The 12,156-nt window shown below is 39.6% G+C and overlaps 1 protein-coding gene across 1 annotated transcript in view; it reads right to left on the bottom strand.

Annotated features, from left to right (window-relative positions):
• Nucleotides 1–3,899: 3,899 nt before the first annotated feature.
• Nucleotides 3,900–12,156, bottom strand: part of HGD (homogentisate 1,2-dioxygenase) — a 53,036-nt gene continuing 44,779 nt past the window's right edge. Inside the window, exons 10-14 of the mRNA XM_061638500.1 lie at nucleotides 11,571–11,695; nucleotides 9,446–9,550; nucleotides 9,214–9,340; nucleotides 8,612–8,793; nucleotides 3,900–7,214 (exon numbers count right to left, since the gene is read on the bottom strand). Of these exons, the coding sequence (XP_061494484.1) occupies nucleotides 7,089–7,214; nucleotides 8,612–8,793; nucleotides 9,214–9,340; nucleotides 9,446–9,550; nucleotides 11,571–11,695 (665 nt within the window). The 3' untranslated portion in view covers nucleotides 3,900–7,088. The remainder of the gene's footprint in view (nucleotides 7,215–8,611; nucleotides 8,794–9,213; nucleotides 9,341–9,445; nucleotides 9,551–11,570; nucleotides 11,696–12,156) is intronic.

Here is a 12,156-nt window from a genome sequence, read left to right as displayed (position 1 = left end):
TGTTGTGAATGTCATTTAAATCCCATTTTAGGGCTGTCATATTTCCTTCCCTGACAATTTAATAATTATTAGGCCTATTATTTGTACCACACCATCAATGTAGGGCATCTTACTGAGTTTTACAAAACAGGCTCCTGTCCCCAAGAAGCTCACAATCTGAAAGACAAGTCAAACAAGTGGAGGGTGGACTTAAACATTATTGCTTTTAGAAACATTTTTGCTTTTAGAAGAAAGACAATATAATTATATGTTAATATATTTAATAAGATAACTTTTCAGGTTAAGTATCAGCAACCTCAGTGTAGTTTAGAAGTGTGGAAATGATATTTATCTTATAGAACCCCCTTTCTTGAAGCATGTAGAAACTTCTATCAGTTTCATAGATGTTTCAAGGAGGCAGACCTGTTTTGATTGGCCTCCTAGCTAGGCTTATCTAGAAATGCAAAAATTAATCTCAGGATCTGAAGGTCTCTTGCCACAGGGAACAATCCTCTAAAAGGTTGTAGGCTGTCTTGAACACAAATGAATTTTTAGCATAATTTAAAACAAACACTACGAACACAAGTAATAATGCCCCTATGAGAAATGTGATTATCCTGAAAGAAAGTGCAGAAGCCGAAATAGCCACTGAAGTACTGGTGTCAGTTGGCAACTTTGTTAATGCTGATTTTGAGACAGGGAAATTGAACACAACATTAGTTGGCCAAATGATGCAATATGATGATTATTAATATGAAATCCTCTTCTTGAAGGAGACTTCAATGACATTTTCTTCCCTGCTAATGATGATTAATTGTGAGTTGAAAAGAAACAAATTATAAGTGTAAATTCCTGTGGGCATTACAACTTCCCACATGGACTTGATGCTGACCTGCAACTTGTGAATGCATGTATGGTAAAGTGACATATGAACAGGGTCTTGCTTTGGAGATATTTATTTGTGGGTGTCTGCCAATGAATTGCCACATGTTATGTTGGTCACAGATAGTTTGCCAGAAAATATTTTTTCCACAATTTCCAATAAATATTACAATAAGTTTGACACTTGTCCATGAAACATTAGCTGTTTACATGGCTCTGGAAAGGGGGGTGGTCAAAAAAGGGTTTACAGATGCTTGCATCCTGTCCCCCACTCTGTCTCCCCTCATATCCTTGATATCACTAGAGGTTCATCTACTGTGCCTAAAAGCTGGGTGGTGTTATTGAGCTCCCAGTCTGTTCATAATAAGACCATATTGATCCACAATCTTACCATGGATGAACAGGCTAATCTGGTGCATAATTGAATGCATAACTGAGACTGGGGCAGGTGGGCTGGGGGAGGGGGCTGGGTACTTGGTGGACACCAACCAAGACTAGAGGGTCAGGGGGAGGAGGGGTTGCCATAGTTCATAGAAGCTGATTCTCTCCTACCCAGAAACCTCTCCACTTAGGAGTTGGTATGGAGAGCCTGCATCAATGTGGGGCCATGGAGACAGGCTATGGATGCTGTTGGTTTACTCCCCCCCGGTGCCCAACAGCCCCCCAACTGAGCTTGCTGAAGTTGTTTCCAGTGTTGTGTTGGAGGAATGCAGGACTATGGTCCTAGATGACTTCAACATACATGCCAAGGTTGCTTCAGGGCCAGCTTGGGATCTCATAGCCTCTGTGGCTACCATGGAACTGCTCTAGATAGTCACTGGCCCAATACACAGAGCAGGCCATACCCTGGATTTAGTCTTTGCTCCTAATGGGGACAGAAGTGGTCTGGATATAAGGGGGCTTGTCATGGACAGACCACTTCCTGGTGAAGGGTGGACTTTTGGTAGCAGCTTCACCCCAAAGGGGTGGGGGACCAATTTGAATGGTCCAGGCCTGGAAACAAATGGAACCTGGCAGATTCTTCAGTGCTCTGGAGGATTTCCCAGTAGATAGAGCCAGTGATCCTGTTGATGTCCCAGTGAGATGACAAGATGAAGAGGGCTGCCAACTGGATCACTTCCAATGGTCCTCTCCAATGCTGCAGGTTTACTGCATGTCTTGGTTTACTGAGGAGAGCAGGCTGGGAGATAACTGGAGCACAGATAGTGGAAAACTAGTTCTGAAGCTGACTGAACACTTGCTAGGTCACATAAAGTCTGCCTACTGAGTTACATCTTCAATGTGCCGTCTGGCAGAGTTATTTTGGGTGGTCCAGAGGCTAATCATACCAGAAGTGGTGGATGGCCCTCTGAAGCACTACATACTGTGAGCAGTTTGCATGGCACTCTGAAGATAAAGTTGCTCAGCTCTGTAATGCCTTAGTTGCACCAGTTGAGGTGCCTTTCCCATATTTTATGGGTTTGATTTTAGTTTATGTGATGATATGGACAGGACTCTTGCAATGATGCCACCAGCGTCTTGCTCTCCCTGTCCATCCTGATGAAAGCCAGTCCAGGGTGTGGGAGGGGCTGACCAGCTGGATCCAGGATATGGTGAACATGCCTCTACATGACAGAGTGGTGCCTGCTGCCCTTAAACAAGCAGGAGTGCATATACACCTGAAGAAGTCCACCCTGGCCCCTGTAGTTTACATTACATCAGTCACAAATACCCCAAGTCACAAATATTCCCTTTCTTAGGCAAGGTAGTTTAGAAAGTGGTGGCGAAGCAGTTGTACGAGTTCCAGAGGATCCAGACTATTTGGATCTGTTTCTGTCTGGGTTCAGGTTTGGTTTGGGGACTGAATCAGCCTTGGTCAGGACAGTGGGAATGCATCGCTTCTGTGGCTTTTGATACCATGGACCATGGTATCCTCCTGGACCAGCTCTGTGGGATGGGTATCAGGCACCATTTTCCAGTGGTTGTTCCTACCTGCATACCATTTGCAGAGAATAGCATTGGGAAATTGTGTCCCAGTCTTTGTGCTATGGTGTGCTGCAGGGCACAATTCTGCCGTCCATGCTGTTTAATGCCTCTATGGTGCCTTTGGGAGAGGTTATGAAAAGTTTGGGGGCAAGGTTTCATCAGTGTGCTGATGAACATGGCTCTATTTCTCCATAATATCTAAGCCAGGAGAGGCTGAGCATGATCTTGAATGTTGTCTGGATGCAGTTGTGAAATGGATGAGGGCTAGTAAGCTGAGCTTGACTGGGAAGATGGAGACACTGTAGATAGGTTGTTACAGTGTCTGGGAGATTGGCTATTTGCCTGTTCTAGACGAGGTTACTCTCTCTCTGCAAGAACAGGTGTGTACTTTGGGAGTGCTCCTGGATCCATCTTTGCCACTTGAGGCTCAGGTAGCCTTAGTTGCTAGGAGTGCTTTTACAAAGCTCTGGCTTATGCACCAACTATGGCCATTCGTAGACAGAAACAGCCTTGCTGTGGTGATTCATGGGTTGGTAACCTCAAGACGATTATTGCAATGCACTCTATGTGGAACTTCAGCTGGGGCAAAATGCTGTGGTTAGATTGTTGATGGGGACAGACTACCACCAGCACATAACTCTGATGCTCAAAAGCTTGCACTTGCTGCCCATAAGCTACTGGGTCAGGTTCAAGGTTCTTGTATTAATTTACAAGGCCCTTAACAACTCAGTCCAGAATCTCTTAAGGGCCACCTGATCACTTACATCTTTGGGGGAATCTCTGTTGGTGGTTCCCATAGCTCAGATGCATGGTTTGTAACAACTAGAAGCTGTGTTTTCAGTGTCGTGGGCACAAGGCTATGGAGCTCCCTCTCAACTGAGATTAGACAGACACCTTGTTGAACTTCAGGCACATGACTAAGACTTTCTTGTTCTAGCAGGCATTTTAAGGTAGTGTTTGGTTTTCTGATTTTGTTCTGTTTCATTTTATATATGGCTGGTTTTTATGTATACCACTTAGAAATATGAATGATTAAGCAGTATATAAGTATCTTAAACAGATAAATAAATTGCTGCAGATGGAGTTTTTTATTAATCATATTTTTACATAATACAGTTGTCGAAATTACAGATAAATTCTTGAGGTTGCAAAACTGTTATGTTGGTCACATCTTTTAAAACGCAATAAAAAATAAAGCATTTAAACTACCTGTGGCATACTTCCTTTTCAGAGACAAGCTATTAATGGCCCTATTACGTCAAGAGAGATATCTGAAGCTATAAACAAAATTAAATTAGGAAAGGCGCCAGGACCAGATGGGTTATCTGCAATGTATTATAAATGTTTGGAGGAAGAACTCTTGCTACCTTTACAGTATACAATGAATTTTATTCTGCAAGAGGGAAAGATACTGGATAGTTGGAAAAATGCTAACATAACATTAATACCTAAAGAGGAGCAAGATTTAACTAAAACAAAAAATTATCGGCCAATATCTCTATTGAATAATGACTATAAAATTTTTACAATGATCTTGGCAGAAAGATTGAAAATAATATTGCAACAATTTATCCAGGAAGATCAATCAGGGTTTTTACCTAAAAGACAATTACATGACAACGTCAGGAATGTCTTGAATGTGTTGGAATATTTAGAACAACGAAATGATAAACAAGCAGCTTTGATTTTTTTAGATGCTGAAAAAGCATTTGATAATTTGAATTGGAAATTTATGTTCCAGGTTTTGGAGCAAATGGATTTTGGAGACAATTTTATAAAATGGATTAGATCGATTTATACATCTCAGAAGGCTCAGATAATTGTTAACGGAGATTTAACGGATTCATGTGAAATACAAAAGGGTACAAGACAGGGATGTCCATTATCTCCCCTTTTATTTATTCTGGTCTTAGAAGTGCTGCTTAGAGATATAAGGCAAGATAAAAGGATTTCGGGATTAAAGATAAAAAAAGAAGAATATAAATTGAGAGCATTTGCTGATGATTTGATAATTGTACTAGAAAACCCTTTGGAAGGAATTAATGTATTGATGGACAAATTAAAAGAATTTGGACCGTTAGCAGGATTTAAGATCAACAATCAAAAAACAAAGATGTTGGTGAAAAATTTAACTTTAAGGGAACAGAAGGAGTTAATGGACAAGACAGATTTTACAATAGAGAAAAAGTTGAAATATTTAGGTATCATTATGACAAATAAAAATTCAAAGTTGTTTCATAATAATTATGAAAAATTATGGACAGAGATTAAGAAAGATTTGCTAAAATGGGATAAACTACAATTGTCATTAATGGGTAGAATATCTGTGATAAAAATGAATGTATTACCGAGAATGATGTTTTTGTTTCAAACAATACCTGTAATATCCTCTGATTTACCTTTTAAACAATGGCAAAAAGATATCTCTAAATTTGTATGGCAAGGAAAAAAACCAAGAGTTAAATTTAAACTACTACAAGATGCCAAAGAAAGAGGAGGACTGGGATTACCAAATCTGAGACTTTATTTTGCTGCCTGCTGTCTAGTCTGGATAAAGGAATGGATCTTATTGAGGAATAAAAGACTATTGGATTTGGAGGGCCATAATTTGAAGTGGGGATGGCATGGATATCTATGGTATGACAAAGTAAAAGTAAATGTAGACTTTAACAATCATTTTATAAGACGTCCTCTGTTGAAAATATGGAATAGATATAAATCAAGGTTTTATTCGAAAATACCATTATGTGTCTCAAGTCAAGAAGCGTTTTACAGAAGAGAAATGGCTGGAAAAGAGAAATGGTTAACTTATCAAGAACTATTAGAAAATGTACATGGAGAATATATAATGAAAGAGAGAGAACAACTGACAAAGGAAGGATATAGTTCTCAATGGTTTGCCTATTTACAATTGTTAGAAAGATATAAAATGGACAAGAAAATGTATGGGTTTGAAATAAGTAAATCTGATTTTGAAATAGGATTGTGTACAAATGATGAAAATATAATTGCGAAAATGTATAAACTCTTACTGAAAATGGATATGGAGGAAGAACAAGTAAAAGAGTGTATGGTAAAGTGGGCAAAAAATTTTGGTTATAACATACAAATGGATCAATGGGAAAATATGTGGAAAAAAGGCTTGAGATTTACACTATGCTATAATCTTAAAGAAAATTTCTATAAAATGATGTACCGTTGGTACATGACTCCAGAAAAGTTGTCAAAAATGTATAGTAATGTTTCTAATGTTTGTTGGAAATGTAAACAACAAGAAGGATCATTTTATCATATGTGGTGGCTGTGTAAAAAGGCAAAATCATTTTGGGCACAAATAGGTAGAAAGATGCAAAAAATTCTAAAGATAAATATTCAGTCAAAACCAGAATTTTTTTTATTGGGTTTTATGGATAAACAAATAGAAAAGAAATATGGAAGAATAATATTATATATGATTACGGCAGCAAGATTATTATATGCACAAAAGTGGAAAATGGAATCAACACCAACAACGGAAGAATGGCTATTGAAATTAATGGACTTAGTAGAAATGGATAAATGGACATGTCTACTTAGAGAAAAATCGACAGATACATTTCTTAAGGAATGGAAGCCTCTCTTAGACTTTTTGTTGAAAGATCAAAATAAAATGATGATATTGGGATTTGACGATTAACTAAGACAGCCTATGGAGAAAAGTGATCTTGTATGTATACATTAAGGGACAGGTTTGATGTATATTATATACTTATAGCTGATCTGCGACAAATCGGAAGTCAACTATTTTATTTTTATTTTTTTTTGTTGTATTGTTATGTTTTTTGACTTTGTTTTGTTTGTCTTTTGAAAAATTTGAATAAAAATTATTAAAAAAAAAAATAAACTACCTGTGGCATACTTCTTGATTATTTTTGTAAGGAAGATCAATCCAGTTAACGCAAACAGTTTAATGTTAATTGGAGTTCAAATAATATTAGGTAACATAAAAAATATTATCCAAAGAAGCATAGAAATGTTATGTTGGTGACTACAGTTTTACCCACTGGAAGGTTTGCAGGCGTTTCCATTCTTAAATTTGTTTTAATTGTTCAATTAAAATTAGTGGTAGTTTTATTGTTTGATCATTACTAGTCATTCATCTTGTCAGCTGCTCATAAGTTTCTGCATGTAAGATGGACCAAGACACTAGTCTCTTAACAGTCACACAGTTGCCTTTAATTACACAGGCAGGAAAAATATAAGCGATTACACATCTGGACTCTTCAGTTGTGCTTCAGATTGAAATGGCTCTTCAGAGATTCCCAACACTTGTAGTAGGTCTTATCTAGGCAGGTTTTCAGTGCCCATTTGGTGACAGCCAAGCTGAAAGAAGACTCAAACATGAAGGCCTGTTGGAAAATCATGTAAGATGTTGAGAAAGGGAAGATACTAGCAACATCTGGTAATTAAATGCAAATGGAAGTTGCTTTAACAATAAATTGTTGGACAGACACCTGAGTTGTAAGAAAATCCTTTATACAACTAGAGCGTACGTACACACAAGAGTACCAAGCACAAGTGGCTTTATTGCAGACCTTAAGTTCTATTTAGAAATATTGACATACCTAGCTTTGCCGCCACTCATGTTTACAGTTGCCCTTCTTTTATATGGATGTCTATATTTAAAGGTGAATATTCAGAACTGGGTTAACTCGGTAATTAGAAATATGTTCTGAAAAGCTGGCTTTTGCTTATCAGTAGAAATAGCCAGATTTATATACTTCTTGTTGCAAATAGTTTTCGACTTCTATTAGTCCTGGGCTGACTTTAGGGCTAAGGGATACATGGACCACTACCTTGATCATTGGAAATTCTGCTCCACCACCCCAGCCGATCCAGCTACAAACAGGGTAAAAGCTGGAAATCTCATGATGCTGAATTTTGTGCCCCTTACTAAATTCTGTTTGTGTAATACACTTGTGAATATGACAGTGGGCACATTCTATGAGTGTGCCACACAGAACTTGGCAATGGGCACAACGTTCTGCATATATCCCTGTATTCCTTAGCTAGACTGACAAATCTGAATTTTTGTGACAGCTGAAGTTCTGTTACGAGTTTACAGAAGGCAGCTTGTCTTGGCAAGACCTTGTACACAGATCCAAGTTCATAAAACATATCACAATCTGTTAATAGGCAAGTCAGTAAGTATATAATGTCACGTGATACAAGTCACTGTCTCTCAGCCTAATCTACCTCACAGGGCTGTTGTGGGGAGAGCCATGTCACCATCCTTGGCTCCCTGGAAGAGAGGTGGGATAAAAATGAAATAAATAAATAATGCAATATGTCTATAGTCTTATCATCTAATGGTTAGATTCTATTCCTTTTGCAGCCCTGTGACGCCTTTGAATCTTTTTTCATTCCAGGCTTATGATGGCGAGCCTTTTTTGCATGTTGATGTGGGACATCCAGTTGTTATTGAAACTCCTGAGTTTGACTCCCTTAAGGCATCCTTATTATTTTATTGCCTTCCTTTGGCAGCTTATAAGCTACCTAACATTCTTCATTCTCCAGCTGTCTTGACATTTTGCTTCCCTGTCCCACTCTTCCAATTAACCACAATGGGTCACAAGTTACTCCCTTTGTGGATCTTTTTTGTGTGTGCAGATATGGCAAGTAACTCTTGTTGTCAACTCTTATATGTGCTTGTGTTTTCCACCTCCATCCTGAGAACGATCTTGACAGTAAATTCTTAGACCTTCAGTATAATGCTACTAGGGGCTTGGATTTTTTAGGCTCTTACCATAGTCCCCTCTGCAACCCTTTCGGGCTCCAACTTGGTTGTGCTGGCCTTCTCAAAACAGCTGGCATCTGGCCCATGGGGTGTCATCATGCTGTGCAGAGTGGCCCCTCCAGGAAGAAATCCTTGTTCCTTTGCCTCATAACTCCCTTTGATCAGGCCCATAAACTCACTCATGCAGTTCCCTGCGGAAATAAAAAAAGCATGTAAATTCACAGTTGTTCTGCAACTTTGTCAAGATTTCATGAAAATCAGTTAAGTTGCAGAGACCCAAGTCTGTCATAGGACTGGAGATCTGAGTCACATCGTGTGATGCTCCTTAGCATTTAATGGCATCATTTATTCAATTAAGCTTTTACAGCTATTTTATAGACTGAATAAGCAGCAGACCAATTTTTCCTTCCATTGTGCTTAATAATGTACTTCCTTTTGCCATGGCTTTTGCAGTTACCACTTAGCCCCTTTCAGGGTCTGTTGGAGAGACTACTAGTCTGGCAACTAAATCCTGGTAAAGGTGTGTTCAGTCCCTTGTGGAGAAGTGAAATCTTTGTGGCTGTATTTACTGTAACAGTTTCACAGTGTAGCAAAGTAAGTGACACACATACTGTGGTAATAAGGTGGACGGAAAGTGTTGCTGGCCACTGCCCAGCGAGGTGGGAATATAACAAAATCAGCAACTGCCACTCCAGGACGAGTTGACTTTGCTGTCAAGACAGTGAAGATAGAAGGATCCTACAAATAAAAAAGATTGACACATGCAAATCAAGGGAAAAGAAGTACCAAACAAAGTCTCCCAAGGTGAGACTTAAACCATACCCAGGATTGCCCAGAACTTACCGCATGGTCAAAAGCCACAGAATTAACAACCATGAAATTGCTGAGATTATACTTGTATGGTGTGTAGTTCCCGTGCCAGGCCACAACATTGAATGGAGAGCAGCTCTATAAGATTAAGCAGAATGCAGGTATCTTTATTTATGGAAAGTGTCTAGCATTCATGGAGATTAGAAAATATAACTGGTACAGCCTAAGCAGATACCAGATTTTTCTACTTACATAACCACGTTCATACTCACTCACCCAAGCATGGAATTATTGTTGTAGGCTAGTCCTAGATAAGATTTTCCCGAGCTTTCATTTTTGTTTCTATGCTGAAAACAGCAAAGGACTAAAAGCATAAAAATATTGCTTGTGATGAGAATTTAGTTAATGGACATAAACTTGCATCTTTTTTATCCAAGGGCAGGTTTCTTCTTGCATTTCTCTGTCACTAGAGACACACACACACACACCTCAGTTTAACACAAGGAACAATCCAAGAAAGTCCTCAACGGGAGAACAGGCGGAGGATAACAATGTGTATGTTACAACGGCTGTGAAGGCGGATGAAGGCTGCAGCAGATAAAAGACTTCCAACCGTCGTGGTATCCATGCCACTGGATAAAAGCCTTTTTCTGTCATGATTGTGTGTTGATCGTCGTGTGCCGATCTCCGCACATAAAACAAATTCACACACAGGCGTCTTCCAAGCACAGACCTTATCTTGGAAGACAATCTTACTTGTCCACGAGCGATCACCAATGAATGAATGAATGACTATCACTCTTGCTAATAGTAAACTTAGGTGGTCCGTGATGACAGGAGTGTAGCCAAAACAAGTCCACTGAGAAACAACAGGGGAGATATCAGCATTCTCTGAGAAATGGTGGGGTACAAACAATATTGAAAAACAACAACCCCAAACAGCCCAATGAGGGTTGCACATGCTATGTAGCTATGGAATCTTCAGCAGAGATTGGAAAGGAAAAAAGGGGGGAGAATGGAATGTCTGCTTAAAGGCTGGCTACAAAAATGGTGCACGGGGGTGGGGGGATGTCTGCTTAAAGAGAATGGCTGGCTGCAGTTCTGCACAGAAGTACTCTGGTTCCGAGGAAAGATGTACTGAAAAACATGTTTTCTGATGAGATGCCAATCATGGTTTATGTTTGAGGGAGCAGCTGATACATCTTTTTTAAATAATAAAATGGCACAGGAATACCTCTGGATCATGTCCTGAATCTTTTCTTGCAAGGCACTAATAATTAGGAAGCATTGTCACTATCCATAAAAACCCATGACCAGGAAAAGGTCAGCTAAAGACAAAATACTTAACGATAAACAGAATACAGTCGGCCTCAAGAATGTTTCATTCTGATAAAATAGCACTTCTCACTATATCAGCAGTAATAATAGTTATGCACCACCATTAGTGAAAGCCAGGGGTCCCTTCAGTGCTTCCTAGGGTGTGTAACAATTGCAGGTAATTTAAAAGGGCTGATGAGTCACAATGGTCAGGCCACAACACCTTAAACTGAGGGGAGCTGGAGAGACCTTCCTCTTCCATCGTCTGCTTCTCCCTCCTTGGCTGCACACACACTGTAAAGTACATGACTTCCCTCAAAGAATCCTGGGAACTTTAGTTTGTTAAGGATGCTGGGAATTGAGCTCTGTGAGGGGTAAACGATGTGCTTTAAATGTACGCCGTGTATGCAGCCCCAGACAGGCCAGCTGTGGCTCCTGCTGCTCACAGTTTTTCTTTTGCATTTGGGCTGGGGTCTTGCCTGTATCCCTGATTCCTGTTATTTCTGATCATCTGTGTTATGGGAGCAGGTACCTAATCACAGATGACATAGGGAGTGTCCCCCCCAATCCCACACTGAAGCCCACTGGGATTCTCTTTTTGGTTTTTCTTGTCACCTGACCAGGCTGCTATTGTTCAACCCACCTCACCAAAACTCCTGAACATCAGCATTCTACTTATCTGACCATCTTCCCTCACTTTTAAACTTTTCAGCTTTGTTTCACCTAAATGGACATACTTAGAACTTGCACAGGTTTATCACAACAGAAGGAAATCAGCATTGTGGACTGTGTGGTTAACATCTCAACCCTTAGGCTGAATTGAAGATTCTAATATCCTAACCTGTTGTGCTGCAAAGAGTTTTCCCTGGTACTTGTTGACAACCGTGTAATCCTCAGCTACTTGGCGATCTTCATACCAGGCAACTGGCACAAGGAAATCTCGTGGGTTAGCCAAGCCATTGGCTCCTAGGAGAGAAAGGCACAAACAGGTCTTTTTAACAAAAGGTATAACTTAGCTCTGAGGATATCAGTCTTTTCTTGCACAGCCTCCAAAAGTTTCTCTGTACTTGAGATAAAAACATTTGAAGCTATATTGTATATTGAGATGGTATTGTATAAAGCTTTTTACCCATGATTCTTGTGGAAAGTGGGGATTTCTAAGCAACAGAAAGACTTATATATCCTTGCTCCAAATTTTGTGTTTCCACTTGATAGAGCTCTAACAGCAGTGGGGGATATGGGAAATGTGGACCAAGTTATATGTCCATCAGAGAACTAGTGTTCAGCATTGATGAACCCAGCACAGAGCTTGGAAAAGTTACTTTTTTGAACTACAACTCCTACCAGCCCAATCCAGTGGCCATGCTGGCTGGGGCTGATGGGAGTTGTAGTTCAAAAAAGTAACTGTTCCAGGCTCTGACCCAGCA

The sequence above is a fragment of the Rhineura floridana genome, chromosome 1 (assembly GCF_030035675.1).
Source record: "Rhineura floridana isolate rRhiFlo1 chromosome 1, rRhiFlo1.hap2, whole genome shotgun sequence".
Taxonomy (NCBI): Eukaryota; Metazoa; Chordata; class Lepidosauria; order Squamata; family Rhineuridae; genus Rhineura; species Rhineura floridana.
The sequence above is the reverse complement of the archived record's forward strand: the minus strand, read 5'-3'. Positions and strand labels throughout refer to the sequence as shown.